The sequence below is a fragment of the Hirundo rustica genome, chromosome 1 (genome assembly GCF_015227805.2).
Source record: "Hirundo rustica isolate bHirRus1 chromosome 1, bHirRus1.pri.v3, whole genome shotgun sequence".
Lineage (NCBI taxonomy): Eukaryota > Metazoa > Chordata > Aves > Passeriformes > Hirundinidae > Hirundo > Hirundo rustica.
Genome location: NC_053450.1, coordinates 124,093,030 through 124,118,803, shown reverse-complemented (window position 1 = coordinate 124,118,803; position 25,774 = coordinate 124,093,030). Strand labels below are relative to the sequence as shown.

General features: G+C 39.6%; 1 protein-coding gene across 1 annotated transcript; it reads left to right on the top strand.

Annotated features, from left to right (window-relative positions):
• Positions 1–1,699: 1,699 nt before the first annotated feature.
• Positions 1,700–25,742, top strand: KLHL7 (kelch like family member 7). Its single transcript, XM_040080940.2, has 11 exons — positions 1,700–1,889; positions 5,859–5,961; positions 6,954–7,047; positions 8,239–8,363; positions 10,061–10,236; positions 12,854–13,028; positions 14,221–14,363; positions 19,048–19,288; positions 22,330–22,531; positions 22,802–22,899; positions 24,478–25,742. Exons 1-11 carry the CDS (start codon positions 1,770–1,772, stop codon positions 24,759–24,761), a joined length of 1,761 nt encoding a protein of 586 aa, XP_039936874.1. The 5' UTR covers positions 1,700–1,769; the 3' UTR covers positions 24,762–25,742.
• Positions 25,743–25,774: the final 32 nt, after the last annotated feature.

Below are 25,774 nucleotides of genomic sequence, written 5' to 3'. Positions count from 1 at the left end.
GATCTGGATATGGACATCCTGTTAGCTGCCTGTCTGTGTTACAGGCAGCTCCCTGGATATCTCCCATACACTGGTGCCAATCGTTAGGTCAGTAATGCAGTCACCCCAGGCACAGAGCAGTACAAAAGAAGGTACCCTACCGACTACTGTCAGATTCTGGAAGTGCTCAGGTGTTGTTTCTCAGTGTAGAAAGAACCAGCAGTAAATTCTCTGCTTAAAAGCAACTCCCCAGGGGAAGGAGGGATAGACCTCTGCTTTTATCTTTCCTCACCACAGCCCATGTCAGCAAAGGATCCAACCTTGGGAGCAACAAGCTGAACTCCTTAACCCGGCCAACAAATCTTCCAGAACCTGGCAATGCACTCAGGACCCAGCACAGATATTTATCCTCCCAGAACTGTTATTTCTGTGTATCCCACGGATAAAGCAGGCATCTTATGATTACCTTCAAGATGAAATTAAAACTCTATACGTAAACTCTTTATGCCATGAAATCTGAAAATGGCCAGAAATACATTCCCAGTTTTCTCATTTTATTACTGTTACATGATAAAATCTGGAAAATCAAGTGATGGCTGTGTCAGTTTTGTTTATTTCAATGAAGCAAAGGTCAAATGCATTAAAATTCTTACAGCTTCCATGTAGTAGTAATTGATAGATGGCAGAAACACAGATTATAAAAGTCTATTTTTTTTTTTAAATCTTACCATATGGGACATGGTAACAGGAATAAAGTGGCTCATTCCTTTTATTAATAAAAGAGCCTCATGTTATTTCTGCAGGAACCTCTCTCCCTTCAAGTCACGGCATTAAGCTGTTCAATGCCTTGTTATCCGTGGAATTAAAACTGGGAACAGCACACAAATGCACGAACAGAAAACTCACACTAAAACGTTGCTTTGGCTGTCACTATCCTATTTAAAAAACGCGAATCAAAGAAACAAAAGAATAATAATAATTTTAAAAAAAGAATCAAAGAAACCAAACATTTTGGCATTAATTCTGGAAGAGGGGTGGCTGCAGACGTCAGGACAAAGAGGTTTTCTTCTAGATCACGTTTGTTTCCTTCGCCAGCCCACGTGAGACCGGGACACAAGGCGGGAGGAGGTCCCTCCAGCGGGAGCCGCAGGAGCCATTCCTTCTCTTGCTCGTGCCCGCGGGGCAGAGGAAGCCCCTCCACCCCTTGCGCAGGGCAGCCCCACGCCCCGGGGCATGGGGCAGCCCCATGCCCCGGGGCAGGCAGGTGTCCGACGGCACGGCCGGACCCCGCCACCCCTTGCGCAGGGCAGCCCCATGCCCCGGGGCAGGCAGGTGTCCGACGGCACGGCCGGACCCCGCCGGACCGGGGCGCAGCTCCCGCCAACGGGCCCGGCCCCGCATGGCCCCGCCCCGGGCCCCGCCCCGGGCCCCGCCCCGCGGGCCACGCCCCCTCCGCGTTCTCCTGGGAAAGCCACGCCCCCGCGGGGCCCGCGCCCCTCGGGCTGCCGCGCACGCGCCCTCCACGTGACGCCGCCGAGCCCCGCCCCGCTCTTTGTTTACCCCGCGTGGGGCCGCGCGCCGGCCGATGGCGTCAGCGCGCCCGGCCCCGCCCCCAGGCCGAGTCCGCCGCGGCGACAGCGGCGCTCCGGGGGCTGCCCGCGGCGCTCCGGTGTCCCTGTGCCCGCCCTGCCGCCCCTGCCCAGCGCCGGCACACGCTCTTGGCCGCCCGGCAGCCGGCGGGCGCATGTTCCCGGGCGGGGTCGGCGCGCCGGCGGTGAGCGCGGGCGAGCATGGCCGCGCCCGGGTCGGAGAAGAGCAGCAAGAAGAAGACGGAGAAGAAGCTCGCCGCCCGCGAGGAGGCGAAGCTGCTCGCCTCCTTCATGGGCGTCATGAACGCCATGCGCAAGCAGGTACGGGAGGCGCTCGCCGGGGCCGTGCCGCCCTGAGGGTCCCGTGGGTTTCCCGTCTCTTGCCCCGACTGCGGGAAAAAACCCACCGGACCCGGCACCGCCGGTGCCTCAGGGTCTCCGGAGCAGCACCGCGAGAGTGGCGAGTTCCGATTTCATTTGCGCCGGCTCCTTGTGGGTGCTGGAGGCAGAAGACGCCGTGGATCTCTTTTTCCTTAGCTGGTATCGCCTTGCGTGTGGTAGGGCGGGAGTGAGGCTGTGATTGATGGATGCGTGTCTCCGGTTAGAGCATTCGCGGAGCCCTTTTCGAACCGAAGCCTAAGGGCAGTGGAAAGGCTCTAGTGCTGGACTTTTGACCAGAAACTCTTCTCTGAACCAACTGACTGTGTAGCCTGTGAACAGTGAAACTGCAGCGGAGTAGAACCATAGTTTGGTTTCACAGCTGGCATTTTTGTCTTGAATGCTTCTGGCCATGGCACTAGGAAGCCAGTGGCAGTGTAGGAGTTTAGTGGCTTCATTCGGCCTTAAACTGAACTCTTGGGCTGATCGGCTTCCATGGTCAATAGTTTAATGAGCATTAAAGGTGACTCCTCTGTTTACCAATAGAGCAAGAGTGGTAACCAAAATTGCAGTCATAACAAGAGCATTTAATTTGAGCCGTCTAAACTGAAGTAAATACTCATTTTTAATTATTTTTTATAAAGAACATTGAACTAATGGTACAAGAGCAGAAGGATGATACACATAACTCCTTGCATATGATGAAATCTTTCTTCTCAGAGGAGTATCTAGATTGATTGTGGAACTTCGTTTTCTTTAAAAACAGTGATGTGTAGCCAGAAATAAAGCTGACTCTGAAGCCAGACCATGTAGGGGCTTCGCACTTGGCACTGCCATGTGTTGTATCTTGTACAGTTTAGTTTCTTGTCTTCCAGTGTTAGTCTTGCCAGAGGCTCAGTCCGGCTTTTAATGCTGTCTGCACCAGCTGTCTGGGTCCTGACCTCTTGAGTATTGGTGTTGGTTCTGCTTTTCTCTAGAACTTCAACCCTGTTCTTCTCTCACTAACAGGCAGTCAGTTATATTGTCTGCATAAACTATTTCACACAACTAAGCTCTTATGTATGAAAAACTATTTTTTTTTCAGTGACTTCAGGTAGTAGAGTTAAGACTTAAAGCCTGTGATCTATGTTTTTTATGTAGGCTTTGTTTCTGATCTAAAAGTGTAAACGTATTCCAAGGTATGCCTGAATTCATAACTTGCTTCCTCAGTGTTTAGTTCATACCTGTGCCATTGTTTGAAAGGGAATGCCAGATGCTGTTATGATTTGTAAGTAGATAGAGGAGATATTGCTCTCCTGTAGGTATATGTGCAATCCCCAGAACAGGAATTCACAGTGCTTTACCATGTCCCTGTTCCGGTGTGTGGTACCACATTATTCTGTGTAAGTGCCTCATCTTGCAGTATAGTGGAGTGCCAGCTCTCACGTAGCTATGAGCCACTCCAAACAAGGAGTGGGAGCGTCAGGATTAAGTGCTATGAAGTTTGTGTGTATTTCTGATTCACATTCCAGAACCTGTTATGCCTAGGGAGGTGCAGGTCTGAGTTTTGCCTGCAAACTTTTCATCAGGTGAGCTTTACGTATCCCACACAGTGCTGACTGGTCCAGAAATTCTTGCAGATTTCATGAAATTTCATGCTTCTTCTAGGAGTTGTTTGTAAGAGGAGCTCAAGTATTACTGAAGAAGTAGGGGAAGGTGTGATTACACAGGATAAATTTGGGAAGTCAGCAGTAGCCAGAGGAAAACATAACCAATTTCATCTCATTAGTTGTGCTCAAGTTGTAAGAGGATTTGTAGTCAGCACTTTCGTCTTGTATTTTGATAAGTCAAGAACTATGCTGTAGTTACAAAACCTGAATATGAGTTAAAATTTCCTGTGATGGAAACATCAAGGTGCACATGCAGCTTTAGGTATTTTAGCTCATTAGTTTAATCCTGTTGGAATCTGGGACGGTGGGAACTTAATGAGAGCTCATTTTAAGGAGGCTGCTTTTTGTGTGAGCTGGGATGACGAGGAATCCTCCATGAGTATGGGAGTTTAGAGTAGACTGTGGACACGCTTGCACTCAGTACGGGTGAGATGTTGGGGCCAGGTGTGTTTAGTGCTTGGAGGACTTGTTGCTTGTCTCCAGCATTGGTGACCCTCATCTTTGTGGGTTTTCCAGAGCTATTGGACAGCCACGTGCATAAGTCATTTGTTGCAACACTGCAACTCAGTGGAGGTCAGCCAAGAATGACGTCACTGGGAATGTAGCTAGGATAGAGGTGCAAGGTGTTGCTGAACCTGTTATTTGGAAGGTGAGGTGCCCTGCAGAAGCTGACTCCCGGGTGTGTCCTTTGGTTACCACCAGTCCCCTTTTGCATCATGGGGGTGGCCCAGTGACAACAGTGGATCCTTCTGGAAAGAAGTGCAGAAATCCTCAGAAGAGCATTAGTTGAAATAGAACTGTCACACCCAGAAACATCCCAGGGAAAGAAGTTAAAATGATGATCTGTTTTGATTGGCAGATCCACTCAGAGGGGCCTTAGAACATCTGAGGTGTTTCAAATGCTGAGCTGAGGCATTTAATGTGTCTTAAAAATGCAGTGTGAGCTCAAGCAACAGCTGCAAGTCGTGGCAAAACTTGGCCACAGGATTTTATGGTATCTTGCACTGCTAGTTTCCAATGCTTGTTTTGAGCCAGAAGTGTTAGAAATTCCGTCTTTTAAAGGATTTCCTCTGAAACATTTCCAGAGGAAAAGAGGTCTCTTTTTTTTGTTGTTGCTTCAGTCCTAAGTGGTTTAAAACTACAGAGGAAGCTATATGTCACCCCCATCTAACTTCCATTTAGATAATATGTTTGAAATTATTATTTATATTTTGTCCAATATGTGCTTTTGAGTGTCCTGTAAAAAAATAAAACCAGGCATGTTTAAAGGAATTGTAAATGTGGGTTATCAGCCCTGGATAATATTGTCGCCATGTGGAAAAAACCCTGTTGCAGTTCTAAGCAAGTATGTATTTCCCACAGTGGAAATGTTCTCTTCTGGGGCTGGCCTTGGGATTGGTGTACTTAGATGTTTTTGAAAGCAGTTCCATGAACTTAAGGTAATAGTCCAAAATTATTTCCTATTTTTTGAGAAAGCAGTGCTCCTCAATTTTTCTTTCTTAATGGATAATTATAATTAACTGTAGTATGATACGCATTTATTTCATTCAATATGTTCTTAGAAGAGACAGCATTTCAGAATCTATTCAGATTATGGGGATTTTTTTTACCCCAATCCTTCCTGACAGCTTTTATAAATTCTGTTGCTTTCCCTTCTCCTTCTAGAGGATGACAGTTCACATGTAGGGGAGGAACTAGCTGCCTACATGTAAACAGCAAACAAAAAAGAAATAAATTATGTTTTGTTTGGAAGCTAGTTGCTCATCAGTAAGACCAGTCAAACCCTTCCACAGAAGTGGTATTTTTTGATCCATTTTCTTTAAAATGCTCTACTGAATGCTTTAAACTCATTCATCACTTTGACTCCAGTTGGGAAATAGGATGGCAGTCTTCAGATATGAGGTTCTGTGAATTTTTTTTATTTTAAATCAGCAGCAGAGCAGAGGAGAGCCACTGATAGATGAAAGCAGTGCAATATAAATGCAGCCCCTACATTATTGTAGGCTGATGTAAAAGCTACAGGAGATACTTTAATCAGAGTTCATGTTATTTGTGACCATCCTGTACAAATTCATGGGTAAACTGATGTTTGCTAGTTCTCAAGGCTACTGAACTTCGACTTTCAGAAAGTCTTTTTATCACATAGTGCTCTTGAGTTGTGCGTGTTACAAAAAGCAATGGATTTCCATAAGCTGTTTTAAAAGAAGTGTTGTTGAAATATTTTCAAAAATGCTGATTTTTGTCTTTTTTTCCTCTGATTCAGAAAACTCTTTGTGATGTCATTCTTATGGTTCAAGAAAGAAAGATCCCAGCTCACCGTGTTGTGCTTGCTTCAGCCAGTCATTTTTTTAACCTGATGTTTACTAGTAAGTCTTTTGAAAATTGATTAATTTAAAACTTTCATGATGTTATCCTGTTATATTTGTGTCTGTCAACCTGTTTATCTTATGAAAGTGATCAATTTGAGGGATAAGTGTAAGTGAAGATTTCTCATTTTGTGTCCTTCTTCCATTCATCTGTTCGCCCCTCCCCTCATTTTCTCTTCAGCTCTCTTTTGACCAAGTCAAGTGTTGCTTCATTTATAATTTTTTATAAATGAAGTATTAATAACAGGGACCTATACACTTAGAGTGTATTAGAGTTTATCTCCCTTCATTAACCTAAAAATTGGTGCTTTTCTTGTCCCATTACAGAATTTGTCTGCCATCTGGCACTTCTGCATATAAATTTGGCTTTCAGAGGTTACAGATGTGGTTTAGTGGCTGGAGTGGATAATCTTAGATCTTTTCCAACCTTAGTGGGATTACCCTAGTTCTGTGATTTTGTAATTCTTTCATTTATGCTCTCTTTAAAAATACAGTTATGCAGTATCTTATCTTTTGTCTGCCTTACCTATGAATTGTAAAATTACTGTAAAATCAAAGCTGAGTGGAAGTAAAATAACCATTCATTCCAGTGGTCAGTGGTAACCATCTGTGGGCAAACCTGGTGCTGTGTCCGGGTGTGGGGAGCTCGGACCTGTCTCCGTTGTTATCAGCTTGAATGTGGAAATGGCTTTTGACAGTGCTAATGCTAACGTGCCAGTCTGTCTGCAGTCAACAATGCCTAGGACTTTTTCTCCTTAACACAGTTTATCATAATTCAGATAATGCAAGGATGTACTCATATCAGTTGTCTTGTTTGTTCCACTGCCTCCTTTCCTGACTTGGATTAGCAATCCTGGGAAAACAGCAATCAACTCTGAGCAGTTTTTAGCAGGTTACCACTTTGTGTAATTGCTTTATTTTCTACTGTTTGCAAAACATACAAAAACTAGAGTGATTGTTGATTAAAAGTTTGTCTTTTAATCTGTTTACAGCAAACATGATTGAATCAAAGTCCTTTGAAGTGGAGCTAAAAGATGCAGAGCCTGACATCATTGAACAGCTCGTGGAGTTTGCTTATACTGCAAGGTATTTTTACTGTTTAAAGCTCATGCTTTTCTAGGCAGCCTGCCAATTCTAAATGATAAAAGCTTAAAAAAATACTTCTGTGATTCATCAGTTTTGTTACCATTAAAATTATTTCCTTTGTTTAAAGCCTGATGTGACTAGACCTTCTGTCCTTCTTCCCTCTTTCTTTTTATTTAACCAGTAGGAAGCCCTACAGACTAAAGAGAACGGTATTTGTCTCCAGAAAGCAATTCAAAGCACTTCAAGCTGTCGGAGTCAAATGATGTTTCCCATGGTTCTGCAATTCAGGTCCTTATTGATGTCAGCAGGGTCTCTCTTTGTGGTCGTAGTAGCTATGGCACAGAACCATTTTCAGGAGTTATACCTTCATCTCAAAACAGGCAGGGTGGATAACACTTTTGTGAACAGTATTTCCCCCCCCTATCTCAGCTTGTCCATGTATTTGGGGGCTTTTGTGGGTTTTCTTTCTCTTCCTACCCACCCCGCCCAAGAGAGCTCTTGCAGATGGCTAGGATTGTAAACAGCAGTACTTAATCAGCTTTAATCAGACCTATGGATGGCAGGCCTTTCATCTAATGGGGTTAACTCTCATTAGGGAGGCTTTCTCCTTTCTTTCGAGAGGAATCTTCTTGTATAGTCCATCAGTGGTAAGAGGCAGTCTGTGTCAACAGCCTACCCCAGCTGCATGGCTGCCTGTCCTGATACCCAAGCCCTAGACTGTGGCCTCCATACCTTCTCTTGAAGCACTGCCAAACTGGTTGTTCTGCTTATGCAGTCTGGGCAAATCAGCCAGACCCATCCTGAGAGAGTTTAGACAGGTTTTGCTGATGTCTGTTTGGGAGTTGAAAATGGTCATTAAAAACGCTTCAGTGTTTGTTTGTTTTTTCCTTTTGTGGAAGTGGTTAATCACACAACTCACAACAATAGTATAGGACCACACAGGACCTGTTAAAGGCTTATTCTTCAGATCCCAGAACTGGTTATTCTTTGCCCTGCCGGGGTAAAGTGGAGCAAACAAAAGCGGTTTGGAAAGGTCATGAAGGATGTGTCCTTAGACTGGATGTGAAAGTTTCTTGGGTAAATAGGAGGGAAATAATTTTGCCATTTATGTGAATTTGTGTAAGTTGCTTTTTTTATTGCTGCAACTTAGGTCATTTTAGTGATGTTAATTTTGCACCTTCTGCTTTGCAGAATCTCGGTTAACAGCAATAATGTCCAGTCTCTACTAGATGCAGCAAACCAGTATCAGATTGAACCTGTGAAAAAAATGTGTGTGGACTTTTTAAAAGAACAAGTTGATGCTTCCAATTGTCTTGGTAAGAGAAATTAAATTTACTGTTTATTTTTGTCTATCTGCAGATAAACAGTAACATTTGGCTAAATTCAGGCATGTAAAAATAGTTTTTCTCTGAATCTGAGATGTTGCCCCTTGCCACAGGGTCCACTGACTGTGCAAGGTCTCATCCAGCTTGGCAGGATGCTGAGGCTTCTTCTTTGTTAGAGAACTGCATGTGTTTAGTGAGGTGCAGCTTTCAGTTGTTACTGTACTTGCAGACAGAATTTGACATATTTGTAACTTTTGTGAAACTAGCATATCTTTTACAAGTACAAACAGAGTAAGTTTAGGCTACTTTTGGTTTTAATCACTTTTCATTTTGACTGAAAACAGTGGATGTCATCTGGGCAGGTTTGATAATCATGTTCTGTAGCTGTAATGTAAACTTGGTGTTACAGAAAAGGTAAACAAGTAGAACTAAATAAGTTTTCACGCTTAAGATTTGGTGCACTTTATATAATCAGAAATTTAAGAGAAACTTTTTCATGTTTTTTATTGACATTGTTAGATAATTCTCCTAGTAACATCTCAATCATGTTACAGGTGTTTATAGCAGCAATTGAAATGTTTTGCAGAGTACATCTGAATTGTAGTGACTCAACTAACACTTCAGTGCAGTACAGCTGCAGCTCTGAAACAACTGCTGGAAGAAAGACATTACCTAAGGAAAATGCCACTTGGGCTTGCTTTGAGGCATATTTCTGCCCTGTGGCTTCTGCTAGGTGCAAAATTAATTATGGTCTCTAACACTTGCATACTTTGTTGCTAACTTATTGCAAAAAGATTAAAACATTTTTTCCTTAAGGCATTGTTTTTTAAATTGGAACATGTTTTGTGCAAACTCATAAGCAAGTACATAGTTCATTAAAAAAAATATTTGAAAGAAACCATGGTCTAATATGAATCTTGAAATTTTGTGATATATGTGGATTTTATCTTTCTAGTTTGCATTTTACTACTCGGAGCAGCCCAGACTAATTGCAACCCATATGTTAGTTGTTCCTAACCCACTGGACATTTCCTCTGTGAGAAGGAAGACTGTGGCTTGATGAGAAGCTGCTGAAAAGCTCTATGGCTGCACGTTTTTTAATGGCAAAGTTGGCAGGGGTGCTTTTCGTGTTTATACCTTTATGCCGACCTTCTGTCCTTCCAGCAACATCAGCTTGACTTTGTGTTGGACTGCAGCTGACTGTGCTACATGCATAGAAAGGTCCCAGTTCACCATGACTCTTGAAGGATATTAGGCTTGGTTGGTGACTGATGCTGCATGAGCAGGTCAGGAGAGGTTGTAAAATGTGGATCCAGTTTCTCAAGCTATTCTGGTTAGACGTGGTTAGTGTGGATTGGCACAGACTTGGTGAAGGTATTGTCTGCTTTGTAATTGGGGAAGAAACAGTGAGGCAATAGTGCTGGAGAGACAGTTAATAAAGCAAGTGTTGCAGGCCTGATGCTCCAATAAGTTTAGTCGGGAATAGGAATCAGCAGTTTATCCCTGGCTTAGTTTGCCTTGAATTGAAAATTGTTTTAATGGCGGGGAGAAAAATCATGGTAGTAAATATTAAACTGAAAATGCTAAGTATCACTGAAACTATAGTAATTTTATTTTATTTGAATATATTAAAGGTAATTGCAGTTCAAGGGTTTAGCAGGGTTTTTTTTCTTCGTTTTCCTTCATAGGCATAAGTGTGCTAGCAGAATGCTTAGACTGCCCGGAACTGAAAGCCACTGCAGATGACTTCATCCATCAGCATTTCACTGAGGTTTACAAGACAGATGAGTTTCTTCAGCTTGATGTTAAGCGTGTGACCCATCTCCTGAACCAAGATACATTGACAGTGAGGGCAGAAGACCAGGTGAGATTCCTGTTTCGTAGAAGCTGAAAGCATTGAACTTAACTATCTTTTTTTAATCAAGAAATGGCTTCAGGTATTCAACTGTCTCACTTCTGATGTTCCTAGAGGATACGATGCACATAGTGCTTCCTAAATTGTGGAATAAAAGGTTCATCCTAATTTGGTCACAACCAAATATTAATAAATATTCACATTTCAGGTGTGGCTTATAGATATGTTGTTTCAGCAAAGTTGAAGAAAGAAGTCACAGAGGGAATAAGCAGAACAGTTTCCTTTGTCAGGATATCTATAGGACTTCTTAGGATTCAGTAGTATGTGAGCTAAATTGTTTTGTAGTGGTTGCTTCTAGATTGGGATTTATGTGCTTTTGGTGAAAGTGGACCACTTCAAGGTGGTGAGGAAACTGCACCTTAATGGATGCATTTTTCTACCTGAGTATGGCCTAGCCCCTTCCAGAGAGGAGTTTTCTGATGAAAACATAACATACACAAGCCTGGGAAACTGAGGGACTTAAAAGTAAGATGGGTAAAACACTGAAAGCTTTATGCATTGGCAGTGGTGGATTGCTGTAACACCCTTATTTAGGGACTGGACATAAAAAAGTTTAGGTAGCTGAAAGGAGCCTGGAGTTCACTCAGTTAAAATTTGTAACCTGTGGTAGAAATTATATTTGCAGCCATCCCATCTGGAATGCTTGATTCAGCTTAGAGCACAGCCCTGAATGATTATTTGCCAGCTTGTTTTTCCTACTGCAGGAAAACTGGAAGCATATAGGTGTCTACACTGCAGTCCAGACAGATGGTTGTAGGCTGGTTGTGGTACTTGTAGCCCTTGAGTGGTACTTGTAGCTTCTTAGTCAAAGCTGTTGAAAGCAAACTGAAATCCTCCTTTTGTGGCTCTGCTGTTCTGGTGCTTGAATTAGGTAACTTAAGCTTGTGTGCGTATGGCATCATGAGTTGACTCATACCTTCGAAGTGCAACAGAGGGATGTTGTAGCTGAGAGGGCATGTATATCCTCTTGGAAATGGATGTTCTGCTGTCTATGAAGTTTCCATTGACATTGACCTCCAACAGGCAGAATTGATTTGAAGCATTAAGGTTTAGTTATTTGTCTTACTGTATGGTGATGTAAGTTATGAAAATAAGAATTAGTAAGAGTGGTGGATAATATCAGGTGACTGAATATGGTAGTTGGTTTGTTACAGGTATAAATATGAGTAATGTTGCAGTTAAACATTCTTGCTGAGTGCTGGGAAAAGTTCAGATCTTGGGGTAACATTCTTAGGGCTGGAAGTGTCATTTGGCTTGCAGTCAAAATGATATTTGAGATTTACATTCTTGAAGTTCTTAGTGGTAAGGTAGGATGGCATGCTTTAACCTGGCAGCAGTGGCAGAAATGTATTCAGCACAGCATCATTAAAATTCCTTTAGGAAACTGGTAGTGTGCAGTAAGAACCTACCAAAGTTTGACAGTTGTACTACAGGAATCTTATTTCTCAGAAGCACTGCTAGAAAGTTGACATTATACGCTAACTTTTGGGTTGGTGTGGAGCATAGTTACATTTAGCATTAAGTACTGTCTGTCCTATACAATGCTCCTGTTCAAGTCATTCTGTTAAATTTCCTTAGCTGATGGAATTGAGCCTTTAATTATTGTTTTCTTTGCTCTCTCAAATTCCTGGATAATTTTGCAGAGTTACAACTGGGGTGGTCTAGTAGCCCTGAATAATTCTTCCATGAAGTGTCTTTCCATGTTATATCTCAGTCACTCAGCACCCCTGTGACCAGTTTCAGCTACAGGTGTAGGCACTGGCTGTGCTATTGCTTACAGTGAGGTTGTCCTGCCACTTCAGAGTCAGTGCTACTGGATAAGCTTCCTGTGTCTGAGAACAGCATGGAAGTGTCAGAATATACATGTAATCCTTGAATTTTATTTTTTTTTTCATTTCTTCCTGACCCAGTGGACAATTATAAATGGAGCTGATTTCTTGATTATCTTCCTCTTCCCTGACCCCTAAGAAAACCCATTATCTTTTCCTCTGACGAGGAGAAAAAGATGCCCTGGTAAATTTACAGTAATTTGCAGATAAAAACTTTGATTTAAATGGTCCCCTAAGACACAACAATAGAAATGTGTTTGGATACCCAACATGATGATTTGGTAAGAAAACCAGTTTATCACCTCAGGAGACTATATCAAGTAGAAGTTACTTTGTTTCTGTGAAAGCATTACTGATGTTATGGCATAGAACTTGAAGAGTATTAGATTTAACCTGGTACACCCACATAAATGTGAATTGCAGATTCATGTTTTCCATTTGGAGGGAAAAAAGTTAAACAGCAGAAGTAGTAGACTTTTGAAGTTTGTAGATGAGATTTATTCAGTGGTTGTACATCTGTTTTACTTGTCTGAACATTGTCTTTTTTTGGGGCTTGGTTGACTTTTGTTGTAGAGGGTTTTTTTGAAAGATGGCAATGGGATCCCCACATAATACAATCTTAGTATAGGTTAACCTCCAGCAGGCATTAGAATCAATGCATAGTATTAATGTTCTGTAACTTGTCTTGCTGTGTGGTGATATACCTTATCCCTTTCTCTCCTTGTGTCTTGTTCAAGGTTTATGATGCAGCAGTCAGATGGCTGAAGTATGATGAGCCGAATCGCCAGCCGTACATGGTTGATATTCTTGCTAAAGTCCGATTTCCTCTAATATCAAAGAACTTCTTAAGTAAAACAGTTCAGGCTGAGCCACTTATTCAGGATAACCCAGAATGCCTTAAAATGGTGATCAGTAAGTTGACCTCTCGCTGAAATCTTTATGATGTTCCATATAATTTTTAAAAATGCATTGAAAGTTTTTGAAAGTTGTTTGCTTTAGAATGTTCTAACACTTTCACATTAAATACATCTATGTTCCCTCTAGGATGTTGTGTTTAGTTGAAGTTGGATTGGCAGATTATTATGTAAATAAAACTCATCTTATGTAACAGTGTGACTTTCATTTGTTTTCTCCTAGCAAATGATATGAGCTCCATCAGAAGTAATGGAATGGAGATTTTGTCAATGACTTATTAGGGTAACTGAAAGTTAGTCTGCCTTTGTGTCAGGCTCGTGACTTCAATATCCTTCATGTTCGTATGTGCATTAATAAAGGAAATATGTCAACATTTTGAATATTCTAAAGCTTTCCTAAGCAAATTAGAATTTTAGGTGTATGTTTTACTGATTTTGTTGATCCTACAATGATTGATCCTACATTTGCATTCTCAGGGTGCAGATGAAATAGGAAACAAGCTTCTCTTTTCTTTTTAGGCACCATTTGTGTCTAAACATTTTACAAATTTAGACAAAATTTGTAAAATTTTAGCGTTTAAGACAGAAAAGCAACTTCAGTAGCAATTAACTAGTTGGCTTCAACTTAGATCTAAAAATCAGTACACAACTGTTTTCCTTCAGACTCAGTGAGCAGGATTCAAATTAACCTAAATGTTGGTAAGTATTTGCTGACATTTGACATCACAGTCATACTTCTTTGGTGACACCGAGTCACTGTATTGTATAGCAAATAAGAATTTTTGTCTGGTTTTAGTGGTTTGTAATGTCACAGATATTTTTGCACACTTTGGAATGCTTTCTTTTGGGTTTGCTTCCTTTTGACTGTTCCAATGCAACAGTCTTAATTGTTTGTTAATATTGGATAAATGAGCTGATCAAACCATTGGTACATAACATGAGTCTGTATCTGTCCTGTTTTCACATGGAGCAGCCAATTTGGAATGGGGTGTAAATCTGGATGTGTGCTCCCACCCTCACATGCTGCTGTGCGTTCTTCCATTTTGAATCAAAGCTGAATAGGTGTAATGTAGAGACTTGGTTTTCATCTTTTCCCTCCCTTCCATCTCTCCCCCATCCCTGCCTCTTGAAACATCCCTATCCATGTATGAGCCACACTGGATCTGCAACAGTTGTTGTCTTCCTTGCAGGTGGGATGCGATACCACCTCCTTTCCCCAGAAGACCGAGAAGAGTTAGTGGAAGGTACCCGCCCACGAAGAAAAAAGCATGATTATCGCATTGCTTTGTTTGGAGGCTCTCAGCCCCAGTCCTGCAGATATTTTAATCCCAAGGTAATCGTTACCTCGGAATGCATTAAGATTCACTGTTTGTAATCTTACCTGTTTTCTTTGTGATGATATTAACTAAGGCATAATGATCTACAAAATGGTATTAGGAAGGAAGTATTCCCTCCCTCCTGGGTATACAATTGGAAGAATATGGTTAACTAAGTATTTTTAATTCTGTGTACCTAGATGTAATACTTCATTTTGAATAGAAAGATTGTGTTTGTTTTTTAGCAATATTAGATATGGAGAGTTGATCAGTCCGTGTGAGTTGAGCATTGATTGGTATGTGCATTCCACATCTGCAAATAAACAAAAGATCACTAAAACATCAGGCAATTGGTTAGGAATATATGAAAGTCTGTATGCATGTGCATGCATTTATGTGTTTAGAGATTAACTCATAGCAGGTTTTTTTAGCACATGTTAAGTTACTGGCTAGTATGCTAGTGTAGAACCCAGTTTTTATATGGGTTTTTTTAGTGCATTTATTATAAATATGCAACCACTTCTAAATCTTCTAAATGGTTCAAAATTTGTTTGTTCTTAAGAGGGTATAAGGAAAAGAATGGGGAGTCAAGTATTACAAAGTGGAAAAAAGTGAGTTTCTACGGCAAAAAAACTTAGAGGTGGTCAATTTAGAGCAAGCAAGTTCTGCCTAAAATTTGTTCCCATGTTTCTTGAATAAAGTCAAGCCACAGGAATGGTGTATATTTCAGCTATGCAGACTAAAGGGTCTAAAAACATCAACTGCATGCAGAAGGATTACCCATACCCTGTTTTACCAGGCAAGCACATATAATAATACAGAACAAATTTGCTATGTAAACATCGGGGCTCCTTTAAGTTATGAGATCCCATGCATGTAATATTGTCTTGAAGAAATTCTGGTTCTAACTCAGCATATTAAATGCTTGTTAAAATTTCAAACAGTTTTGTGTGCTGTGTGAGCTTCATAGTCAATGTGAGCCCTGTCAAATCTAACTCTAAATGAATGAGCCTTTGGGATGTGTTTTGAACTTTTCTTTCACATTCCTTTTGTAAGATAAAATTCAAGCCACCTTCTCTGAGTACCACTCAAGTCTGGGGGGAAGAAACCCCAAACCTTTGCTGACTTAGCTTGAGAGACTCTTAATATGTATTCCTATTGGGAATTCAAAATTCTTAACTAATGACTGCCTTTTTCCTTTGTACATGTACTCAAGATAAGCAGCACTTCAGCGGGGGATGAGGAGGTGAGGGGTGCAGGGCAGCAGATAATTCTTTCCTTTCCAAGGTCTGAGTTTGGGAAGCCTTTGATCAGGGCATTCATATCTTTTCAAGTAGTTGCATGGTTTTGCAAAGAAATCTGTTTTGTAGCCAGAAAGTAGTGTCTGTGAAAGTCTACATAAAGCATAGGATAAAAAGGCTTTACCTTTCATAGACTACTTATCCAGGATAACACCAAAAAATAACTGATTTTGGAAGAATTTTTGAAGAATTTCCTCTTAATCAAGACTTATGGCCTTGCATGTGGAATAAGGAAGGGGGAAGAATGGGGCAGGGAAGGAAAATTTTGGAAGTGGGTGACTGGAGATCTTTATTCTAACAAGCATGTGTTCCTTCTATGTTTTCCTAGTGCTTATATGCTTTCTTGGGTGCTCTTAGCTAGTCTGTCATGTTTTGGTGAACAGTTTTTACTTAATTTCCAGCTCTTAAGCTATTTAAAGGTCCTCTTCTGGATGTTTTGTTTGGGTATTTGATTTTAATCTTTAAACTGTGACAATAGCTTATTAAATGCAACAAACCGAGGATCTAGAACCCCTGCTGAAAGAACCCCATTTAACTCACTTTAATTGGTCACCTCAAAAGATGATGGGAGGGTCAAAGAACAGAGAATTAAGCTTGTGTATGTACTGCAATGTTAGGACCTTGGGAAAAATTTGGAATTTTGCTTGTCTGTTGAACTGATTGAATAGTGACCTAGTCCTTCAGTTCTGATTTCAAATAAAATCAGAAATTTACTTAAATTGTTACATGTCACATAAACAATTCAAAACAGAGGTTATACTTCTCCTGAATATATTTTCATAGGTTGCAATATGAGTTTCCATAGCTGTTATATGATAAAACTAGTACAAAAATTTTAATTTTCACTGATTCTTTGCACACAATATTAGTCTCTAATGCTGATCTTCATTTCCTTGTTGTCAGAAAGGTTATTTAAAGAAGACTGGATTAGATACTGTGTTGTATTTGTTGAGGATGTTAGCAGTATTATTTTAAGACTATATTTGCTATCTTTGTTGCACTGTAACTGGTATTTCTATCGATGCATGTACTTCATCAGGAGAGCAAAATGATGCAACGGGACAGATGCAGATGGGCATAACACTTGAGGAACAGTCTGGCACTAATTTGAGTAGACATACATGATTTCAGAATACTATTAGAAATCCTAGGTATTCTGTTAGCAGTTGTGGGAAGCATTTTCTTGTTGAATTTTTCACAGAATACTAAAAAAAAAAAAAAAAATCCTCAGGTTGGGAATAAAATACTTGGTTTGTTTTATGAATTCTCAGTACAGAATTTATATATGATTGAGGTTTTGTGTCAGCAATATGCTTTTCTTTTGAAATTACTATCTCTGGTGGCCAGAAATGGTTGGAATTTTTAAATGCTCAGCAGTGCAAAATTCAACAATGACAAATAAAAAGTAACACATGCCTGGCAATGCTATTTCTTGATGATTAAGGGAACCAGCATACCTTTTATGAGAAGCTAGAGCTGTAATCAGTAAGCTGTTAGTGGGGAGGTTGTCCACAATGGGCATGTCTGCTGGTTTTTATGACAAACTTAGAAGAGGAATCGACTCAAAATGAGGAAAAGTCTCAAATGAAAAAAGGTACTTTTTCACAGGGCCCATAACTGTGTCTGCCATTCTTATCACAGGGTCTTAAGGCTCTCAGGAGTTCAGGCAGTTTAAATAAGTGATTCAATAAATTAATGAAGGAGAAAAAGGTATAGCTTTTGCCTCTGGTGTCCTGCATTGCAATTTGATGAAAACAGGGATCAGCAGGGAAAGAGTCACCATATATTTATCTTGGTCCGTCTTTCCCTACTCAGTCCCCCAGAACTGAGACTTGCACTGCCCAGGGCCATGTGGATCTTGACTGTGGTGTAAAGCAACACTTCTGCATAATTCCTAAATGTGTTAAATTGAAAAATTGAAATCAGTTCTATGTGATACAGACTAACATCGAAGAGCATTGCAAGAGGATGACCTAAATTGCCTCCTGCTGAAAGAGGAGGTACTGCTGAGTATACTCAAGTTATGGCTTTTCATTTGATAAAGGTATGGATGAAATGGATACAGAACAGAAGCCATAAAAGTGGGTCAGGTCACAGCCCTTTATAACAGTAAAGGAAAGAACAGGGTTTTTTGTAAAATTGCCAGAAGTTTGAGCTAGAAAGTATGTTGCTCTTACACAATGCACTGAGACATTTTCTTAAGATTTATGTAGCTATTTATTTTGCCATGCTGTAGTATGGCTTTCCTTTCTAGGATGCCCCAGGACCTGTTTCTCACCATAAAGGGCCACATGCAGCTGACAGCTCTTCTTGATATGGGGGATGCTACAAGAAAAGATTGTAAGATGTTCTGGACTATAACATGCTCTGCCTCTCTTTCTTTGAACCCCCATGTAGGAGTCGCTGTTCTTCCTCATTGACCAAGGTGTTTGAAGTATGTCCTTGCTAAGAAAATGTAATGATGTAACGTCTTGTGTGAACCATTGCAGTGAAGGTCATTCAGCAGGTTGAGATAGACCTTCTTGAGGTGGCACAGACAACAGTTAAGGTCCCATACTCTCATGTTCAGTATAGGATTCAAGCTATGCTCATGGAATGTGTGAGATGCTGTTACTCAAGAAGTGTTTCTTGTGCTGTATGCTATCCTGGTCTGCCATCAGTTGTTGAGTTTGGTGTTTTTAAGGCTTTGGGCATTACTGCTCATATTTGATACTTGCTGATTTTGTCAATCTATGCAAAATCAGTTTCTAGGCATCATGACTGCCAGTATTTGTGATGGAGCATTACCCTATTTCTCATGCTATCAACTGTGGATAGCTATAGAATATCTGTGTTTTGTAAATTCTGTAAATAAGCTTCTAGTTGTCATGGTAATAAAGTATGTATCAGAGCTTTTTTACTGAGTTGCTTGTCAATTTGGATATTATCTTCTCCTTTTTCCATTGTCTTTGTTTGATACATTCTGTATTTTATTATTTTTTAGAAAGAATCTGTTACTATATGTAAGATGTCTTTTTCCATTGCTATAAAAGAAAATGCAATCCTACTTTATTGATTATATGCATTGTTTCTAACATGATAGCAGCAGGAGGTCAATAGTGTTGGAAAAAACCACCAAAACTGTTTTTCAGGAAAGCTGTACTGGGTGCACACTGGGAATGAGGAAATAGAAATTCATAATGTCATGGTTCATTGCAGCTAACTATGTCTGTGTCTAAGAGAATTTTTCAAGAGTACGCCTGAGGAGTATTCTTCAATAAACAGTGTTCATGTTTGTTTTGAAAAGGAACTTAAAACTGACCATATCTAAATCTCTATGAAAAGCTCTCTGTTTGAAAAACACTCACTGTGCAGGTAAGTGTTATAATCTATTAGACATTACTTGTTCTTTGTAATGCAGGATTACAGCTGGACAGACATCCGATGTCCCTTTGAAAAGCGCAGGGATGCAGCTTGTGTCTTCTGGGACAACGTAGTTTATATTTTGGGTGGTTCCCAGCTCTTCCCTATAAAGCGAATGGACTGCTACAATGTGGTGAAGGATAGCTGGTATTCCAAGCTAGGACCTCCAACACCTCGAGATAGCCTTGCAGCCTGTGCTGCTGAGGGCAAAATTTATACATCTGGTGGTTCAGAAGTGGGTAAGACACTAAAAATCTTTAAAACAAACAAAAAAGCACAAAGAAAGATAGCTGGAAATTTTTCTGGTTTTTTGCATGATTTTGTTGACAGGAAACTGCACGTTGCCATGTTAGCCTAATGAGTTTATTTTCCCATATTTAGGATTTTATTCCCCTTTGCCCAGTCCAACAAGCTATTTCTGTTGTGTTTTGAAAATGGTTTCACTGATTGAAATGAGTAATGTTTACATTACCTGGAGTAAAAAGTGCACTGCAGCTTTTAAAGAGTTAAATAGGGACAAGATTGGATGGAGCTCTGAGCGACCTGATCTAGTGGAAAGTGTCCCTGTCCATGGCAGAGGGGTTGGAAATAGATGATCTTTAATGTCCCTTCCAACCCAAACCATTCTATGATGGTGGGATTCAATGAAATATATTTTGGAAGTCCCACTCTTCTCTTTCTTCTATAAATACACAGAATTCAGTGTAGTTTAAAATTTTCTGGAATGTGTGACCAGAATAGCTGCATTTTGACAAAAGCCTTCCTTTTATTCAGCATATGTCGGGCCTAATTAGGTTTTTTAAAGGGGGAAAAAGTGGAAAAGAAATCTTTTACAACTACGACTTTTGGTGGTGAAATTGTACTTGGTCCTGTAAAGGAATTTGTCCAATTGTTCTGTCAAATGACAGAAGTTATCTTCTGTTATTTTGCTATTCTGTTGGTTTGCTTCCACAAATGGAGAATACTTCCTTTAGATGTTATTCAGCATAGTAAAGAAAAAAATAAAGGACCATTGGGATTTTTTTGCTCTCCAAAAAGCCTAGAAGGGGACTTGGGCTCTGGGGTTACAGGAACATTTTATTTTGTCCAAACACGATACATCATCAATGACCCAAAGGTTGAAATGCCATAAAATGCCATGGTATAGCCATAAATATAGCTATGCTAATAAAGCTATGTTCTGGGGAATAAAAACAAGTGGGAAGAAATTGTTTGAAGAAAGATCCTTTGAGGTCTACCTTGCTGCAGAGGGAGGTGAACAGAAGAAAAAATTGTCATGATTGGTACTTAACATTGATAGGTCACTCAGTGGAGGTTGTAACATTTGGGCCATGTTATCTGACCTCTAAAATATTTTAAGAGGTCTAATGCAGCAGCAGAATAATCAGTTTCCAGCTGCCACCTCGTGTGGTGAATGTGAAATAGCACCTTTCCCATTACTTGAAATAGGCTTAATTAAGGCCACATTGGGAAACTTGGAACACTGCAACATCTCATAAATCTTCGCAGTTTCCCGTGTTTCAGTTCATGGGGAATAAATAACAATAGAAACTTTTGATAGTATAGTATATTTTTTCTAATGCATGGTAAATGTTAATGCATTAACATAAATGTTAATAGTTAATACAACTACAGGTGAAAATTTAATGTAGCCATTTTCATATTAATACACCCCCACATTACTGCACAATTTCACTTTGCTTTCCATAAACATTAATCAAGACCAAATAGTAAAAGCTAAACATTGATAACGGAGTTTATTTTGCCTGTACTTTTTCTTCAGAATTCAGTGAATACTGAAAGTTTGGAAAGGTCTGTCTCTCCTGAATCTAGTATTTTCTAATTTGAAGCTGGCAATTATGTTGAAAGCATTAATCTGATAAAATGCGCAGTGTGTTTAGCTGTAAAGAAATCTAAAAATTGCATGTTTTTTTCCATCAACTGAAGAGGTTGGATTACTGTGCCAGTCCATTGCAGACAACATGGCTCATTTGCCCTTCTTGAATTGATGGGAGTTCTGTTCTATTTGCAATAGCTAGCAGAGTTTGGAAGCTGAACATACCAGAATCTTCCGCTCTTGTTTCAGTGCAGGAGAAATATTTAACATTATATTGAAAATGGAAGCTTCTACCTGTTTAAAAAAAAAAAAAAAAAAAAAAAACAGGTCTGCTGGATTTTCCATGGATGGGAATTTCTACACTTCAAAGCAATAAAAACATCTATTTACCTCAAAGAAAACATCTGTTTACATCAAAGAAAAAAATGTCCCACTCAATGCAGTTTTTGGTGATATTGAGAATGGCAGGGTAGGAGTGAACAAATGCACGCCTCACAGGAGTGTGTTTATAGGAGTCATTTTGGGTCTGGAAACATAGCATCCTTTTGAAGGTTCAAATCCTCAGCTGGTAGTAAGTGCTGCTACTGTGACATGCTTAATTTTTAGAAGTAGAAAGCCAAGGTAAAACAGGCAAGAAAAGAAGAAAAGGCACCTTTAACTGTTCTAGGAGAATATATCTTTTGAAACAAAGGGAAGAAAGATGTGGTTCCTTTCTGAGGAAGTTGTACTCAGCCTTCTCTGCCCTGTCTCACTAATGAGTTTTGAGCCTCTATGTATCTTTATTAGAAAAATCGCTTTGATTTCAGTAATGCTTTTCTTGGCTTTTGAGGGAAGAGTACACAGACCCTGCACTTCCAGACAATAAGTACCAGTCCTCAGGAAGAAAGTAAATTGGACAGGGTAACTGTTTTGTGGTTGCTAATAATTCCAGGAGTATGTTATGACATAAGCTATCAAATTCCAAAGGCAACTAGTATTCCAGGGATTGGGCAAGTCACATTGGTTAGAGGAAGACTCATGAACCTGTAGACAGTTTACAAAGCTGGTTTCATCTTCACATCTAAAAGTTCAATATATTTCCAAGTAGTAAGAGTAGCATGAGCTGATGACCATGGGATGGGTAATTTATATACATCTCTATTTAACATTTATTCCCCTCCAAGAAAAAGAAAACAACACTTTTTTTCTTCTTGTTTTTAAACACAAATAGCAATTTTATAAACTTACTTGCATATTTTGGAAGAAAAGAGTCAAAATAATTGCAAGTATGTGGTTTCTGAATAATCCCAAGTTTAAAGCTGGTTAGTTCTACTTTTGAAGGCAGGAAAGCAGCTCTCCCCTTTTCATTAACAAACAAAGCACCAATTTGATAATTGCTATTAAACTCTTGAAAGACAACCATAAAGATTAATGCCACTTTGGTGGGTTTCTATTTTTTTTAAGGCAATTCTGCACTGTATTTATTTGAATGCTATGACACGAGAACAGAGAGCTGGCACACAAAGCCCAGCATGCTGACTCAGCGATGCAGCCATGGAATGGTAGAGGCGAATGGGCTCATTTATGTATGCGGAGGGAGCCTGGGAAACAATGTTTCCGGAAGAGTCCTGAATTCCTGTGAAGTTTATGATCCAGCCACAGAAACGTAAGTGTTGTTTTAAGTCAGGTTGGCTTTAGTCACTTGTGCCTTTGCTAGCTCTGTAAATGACTGAAGTATAGATGACTACAGGAAAAACTTCGGTAAGGAATTTTTCCTGAGTCAGCATTAAGAAATCAGTTATTTGTCATTCTACTTGAAAGATGATTTTTCTTAAGCAGCTTTTTTCTATATTTTATTTTTCTAATGATAAGTTATACTTACTTTCTATGAACCAGATGGTGATTTGTCCTTTTCTGTTTGATTTATTTTCCCCAGGTGGACTGAACTGTGTCCAATGATTGAAGCCAGAAAGAATCATGGGCTGGTGTTTGTAAAGGACAAAATATTTGCTGTGGGTGGACAAAATAGTTTAGGTACTTTAATTCTATTAATTCTCTAGCTGGTCACACAAGGTTTTGTGGGTTTTTTTTTTCTGTTTTGGAATGAATTAATTCCACTCTGTTCAGCTGAAAAGCTTTGAGCAGTATCATCAAACGTGTCCTATTGTTGTCACATCAGTGTTGCCTTCTTCCTTTCACCTCTCCTCTTCACTGCTACCTTATTTTTCAAATTCTTGTACTAATGACAGTCAAGTTCAGATATGCACCCCTACCGTAGCTCAGTTCTGAATCAGTTAATATGGCTAAACCAGGTATCTGAGAAAAGATATTTTTTTTTGGTTTGGTCGGTTTTCTTGAGGTTTGGGGTTTTTTAGTTATTCATGTGTTTTCAGAGATTTTAGTGTCCTTTTGAGAGACGGGTAAATGTGTAGCCACTATTTTAGGAACTTCAGTCTAAAGACTTAAATCTAGTCTGGTATTGTAAAATGGTGAAAATATGAGATCTCTTTTGACTGCTCTGGCTTTGAAATATGATTTACAGTCAATTATGCTCTGCCTGTCTCCTAGTCTTTAAAACTAGAAGAATAATACTTTACAAGAAGAATTGAATTGTAGTTGCAGAGGGTTTCTGAACTGCTTTACAAAATGGAAAATTCTCATTTATGAGGTTTTTTTAATCACTGTTCATGGTATAAGTGGAATACTTGATTTCAGATGAATGCTATTTTAGAATTTAACTTGAATTTTAGTTGGCTACTGAAACTGTTCCATTGTGATTGATTCCTAATGCAAAAATAATAGATACATTTATTGCACAAACATTTTATCAATCCATAATCTACCATCTTGCAAAATATAAGTGCATTCACTGAACGTTCCTCTTAGAAGTGTCAAAAAATTTTCTTACTGGAATAAAATGAGGAAGCATTATGTCTGTGGTGAAAAACTCATATCTGTTAATATGATAGAGAGATTTCTTAATCTCTCAGATCTAATAATTCAGTGCTAGAAGCGAAAACTGAGTTAAATAGGAACCAGGATGTTTGTAGCTATTGTCAAGTGTAATTACTAGCGTATTTCCTGAAGAAGCAAATCTTAGTCACAAAATCTGCTCTAATAACTATTGGTTCCTTTGGCCCTTTTCAAAGGAACTTAGGCTTTTACACTTCAATGATTTTAGTATCATTGTAACAAGAGATCTCCTCTATCCGTAAATGGCTAGTTTTGGTAAAAGTACCCATAAGCTGTCTAGAATGAAATGCCATTGCTATAGAGAACTTTCAGGTAATTCCTGAGTTTTAGTCACCAGCCTCAAATCCACCAGAAATTCAGCATCGAAAGTTCTTCTGTTTATGAAGTAACATGTTGGAATCTCTAGAAAGCATCTAGTGTGAATTTTTTAGAATACATCTTACTTTCTATCTCCTTTTCACTTTTCTTGGTTTTGTATTTATATAAGGATAAGCTGTAAGAAACTAGGGTATACTTTCAGACTTGCTTTTTAAGCGTAGGGTTTTTGAAACCTTGGAAATAAAGACTTAGGTTTGCTTATTCTAGTGCAGTCCATACAGTGCAACATAATAAGCAGTTATCTATCTCATTGCTTTGTAGGTGGCCTTGATAATGTAGAATATTACGATATCAAGATGAATGAATGGAAGACAGTGTCTCCGATGCCATGGAAAGGTGTAACAGTGAAGTGTGCTGCGGTGGGATCTATAGTCTATGTCCTGGCTGGTTTTCAGGGTGTTGGCCGCTTAGGGCACATTCTTGAATATAACACTGAAACAGACAAGTGGATAGCCAACTCCAAAGTCCGTGCTTTCCCAGTGACGAATTGCTTAATCTGTGTTGTAGACACTTGTGGGGCAAATGAAGAAACTCTAGAGATCTGAAGACGGTAGGAGATGCCAAGGCATTCTTCAAGGACTTGGGAAAAGACGGTTATTGGTGCTTTGCTTCCATGTTTTACTGAGTCATGTTAAATTTAGTAACAGGAAAAAAATGAGATGCAGTCTTTCAATTTGTATATACAGCATATTGTATAATGTGGATTTTGTCATGCCCATTTTCTTGTCTGTTTTTAAGAGATGGGGATGTGGTTTGAGAATCCACTTACCTAGGTGATATCACATGGCATCTTCCTTTAAAAGGACTGTGGGTATGGCCTTGTCAAACACAGACCCAATCCAAATACTTAGAATGCCTCTAAAGCATTTGATGAAGGAAATATTTCTGGTTAAATGACATTTTACCAAGATCAGTTGCAGAGACGCTTCCTTTAATGAAGTTGAATAAATACAGCTTGGCTCATGAGAAAGAAGAGCAAAATTATTTTCTCCTTCATACCTACCTGCAGAAATCTTACTGGGATGAAGATATTTTCTCAGGAAAGACCAAGGACTGCTGTCTAATAAAGATTCCCAGTGTTTCAACAGCTGTCTAGATCACGATAGCTGCCTTCTTCCAGTGAGTTTCTTCAATCATTTGCATGACTGCTTATCAATTTTTTAAGGTTAGAGAGGCCATACATAGAAATTAGAGAAACACTTTGATGGCCTCTTTGGCATTTTATGGAGCTTTCACAGAAAGTCTTTGATTTTTTTATTTTTATTTTTAATTACACTGAGGTAGAGAATGGTGGGGCAAGTCGACAAGAATTGTGCACTATAATTAGCAAGTTGGAAACTTGGAAAGAATTTTCAATCTATCTTCCCAGGCATCAGACTGTACATACTGTAAATGCCAAATCATTAGCAAACATGGGAACAGGAATGAGAAATGCAAAGTCAATACAACAGATATATTGATTTTCTTCTTGAAAAAGACTGTTTTTAAAATGGCATGAACCAAGTCATTAAAGATACTTTACAGAAGTCTTCAGAAGTTGCGCATGGTTATTCATCTT

Coding starts and splice junctions, on each gene's coding strand:
- KLHL7 (XM_040080940.2), top strand. CDS start 1,770: ATGGCCGCGCCCGGGTCGGAGAAGAGCAGCAAGAAGAAGACGGAGAAG. Junction 5,962..6,953: donor TTTTAACCTGATGTTTACTA/GTAAGTCTTTTG, acceptor ATCTGTTTACAG/CAAACATGATTGAATCAAAG. Junction 13,029..14,220: donor ATGCCTTAAAATGGTGATCA/GTAAGTTGACCT, acceptor TCTTCCTTGCAG/GTGGGATGCGATACCACCTC.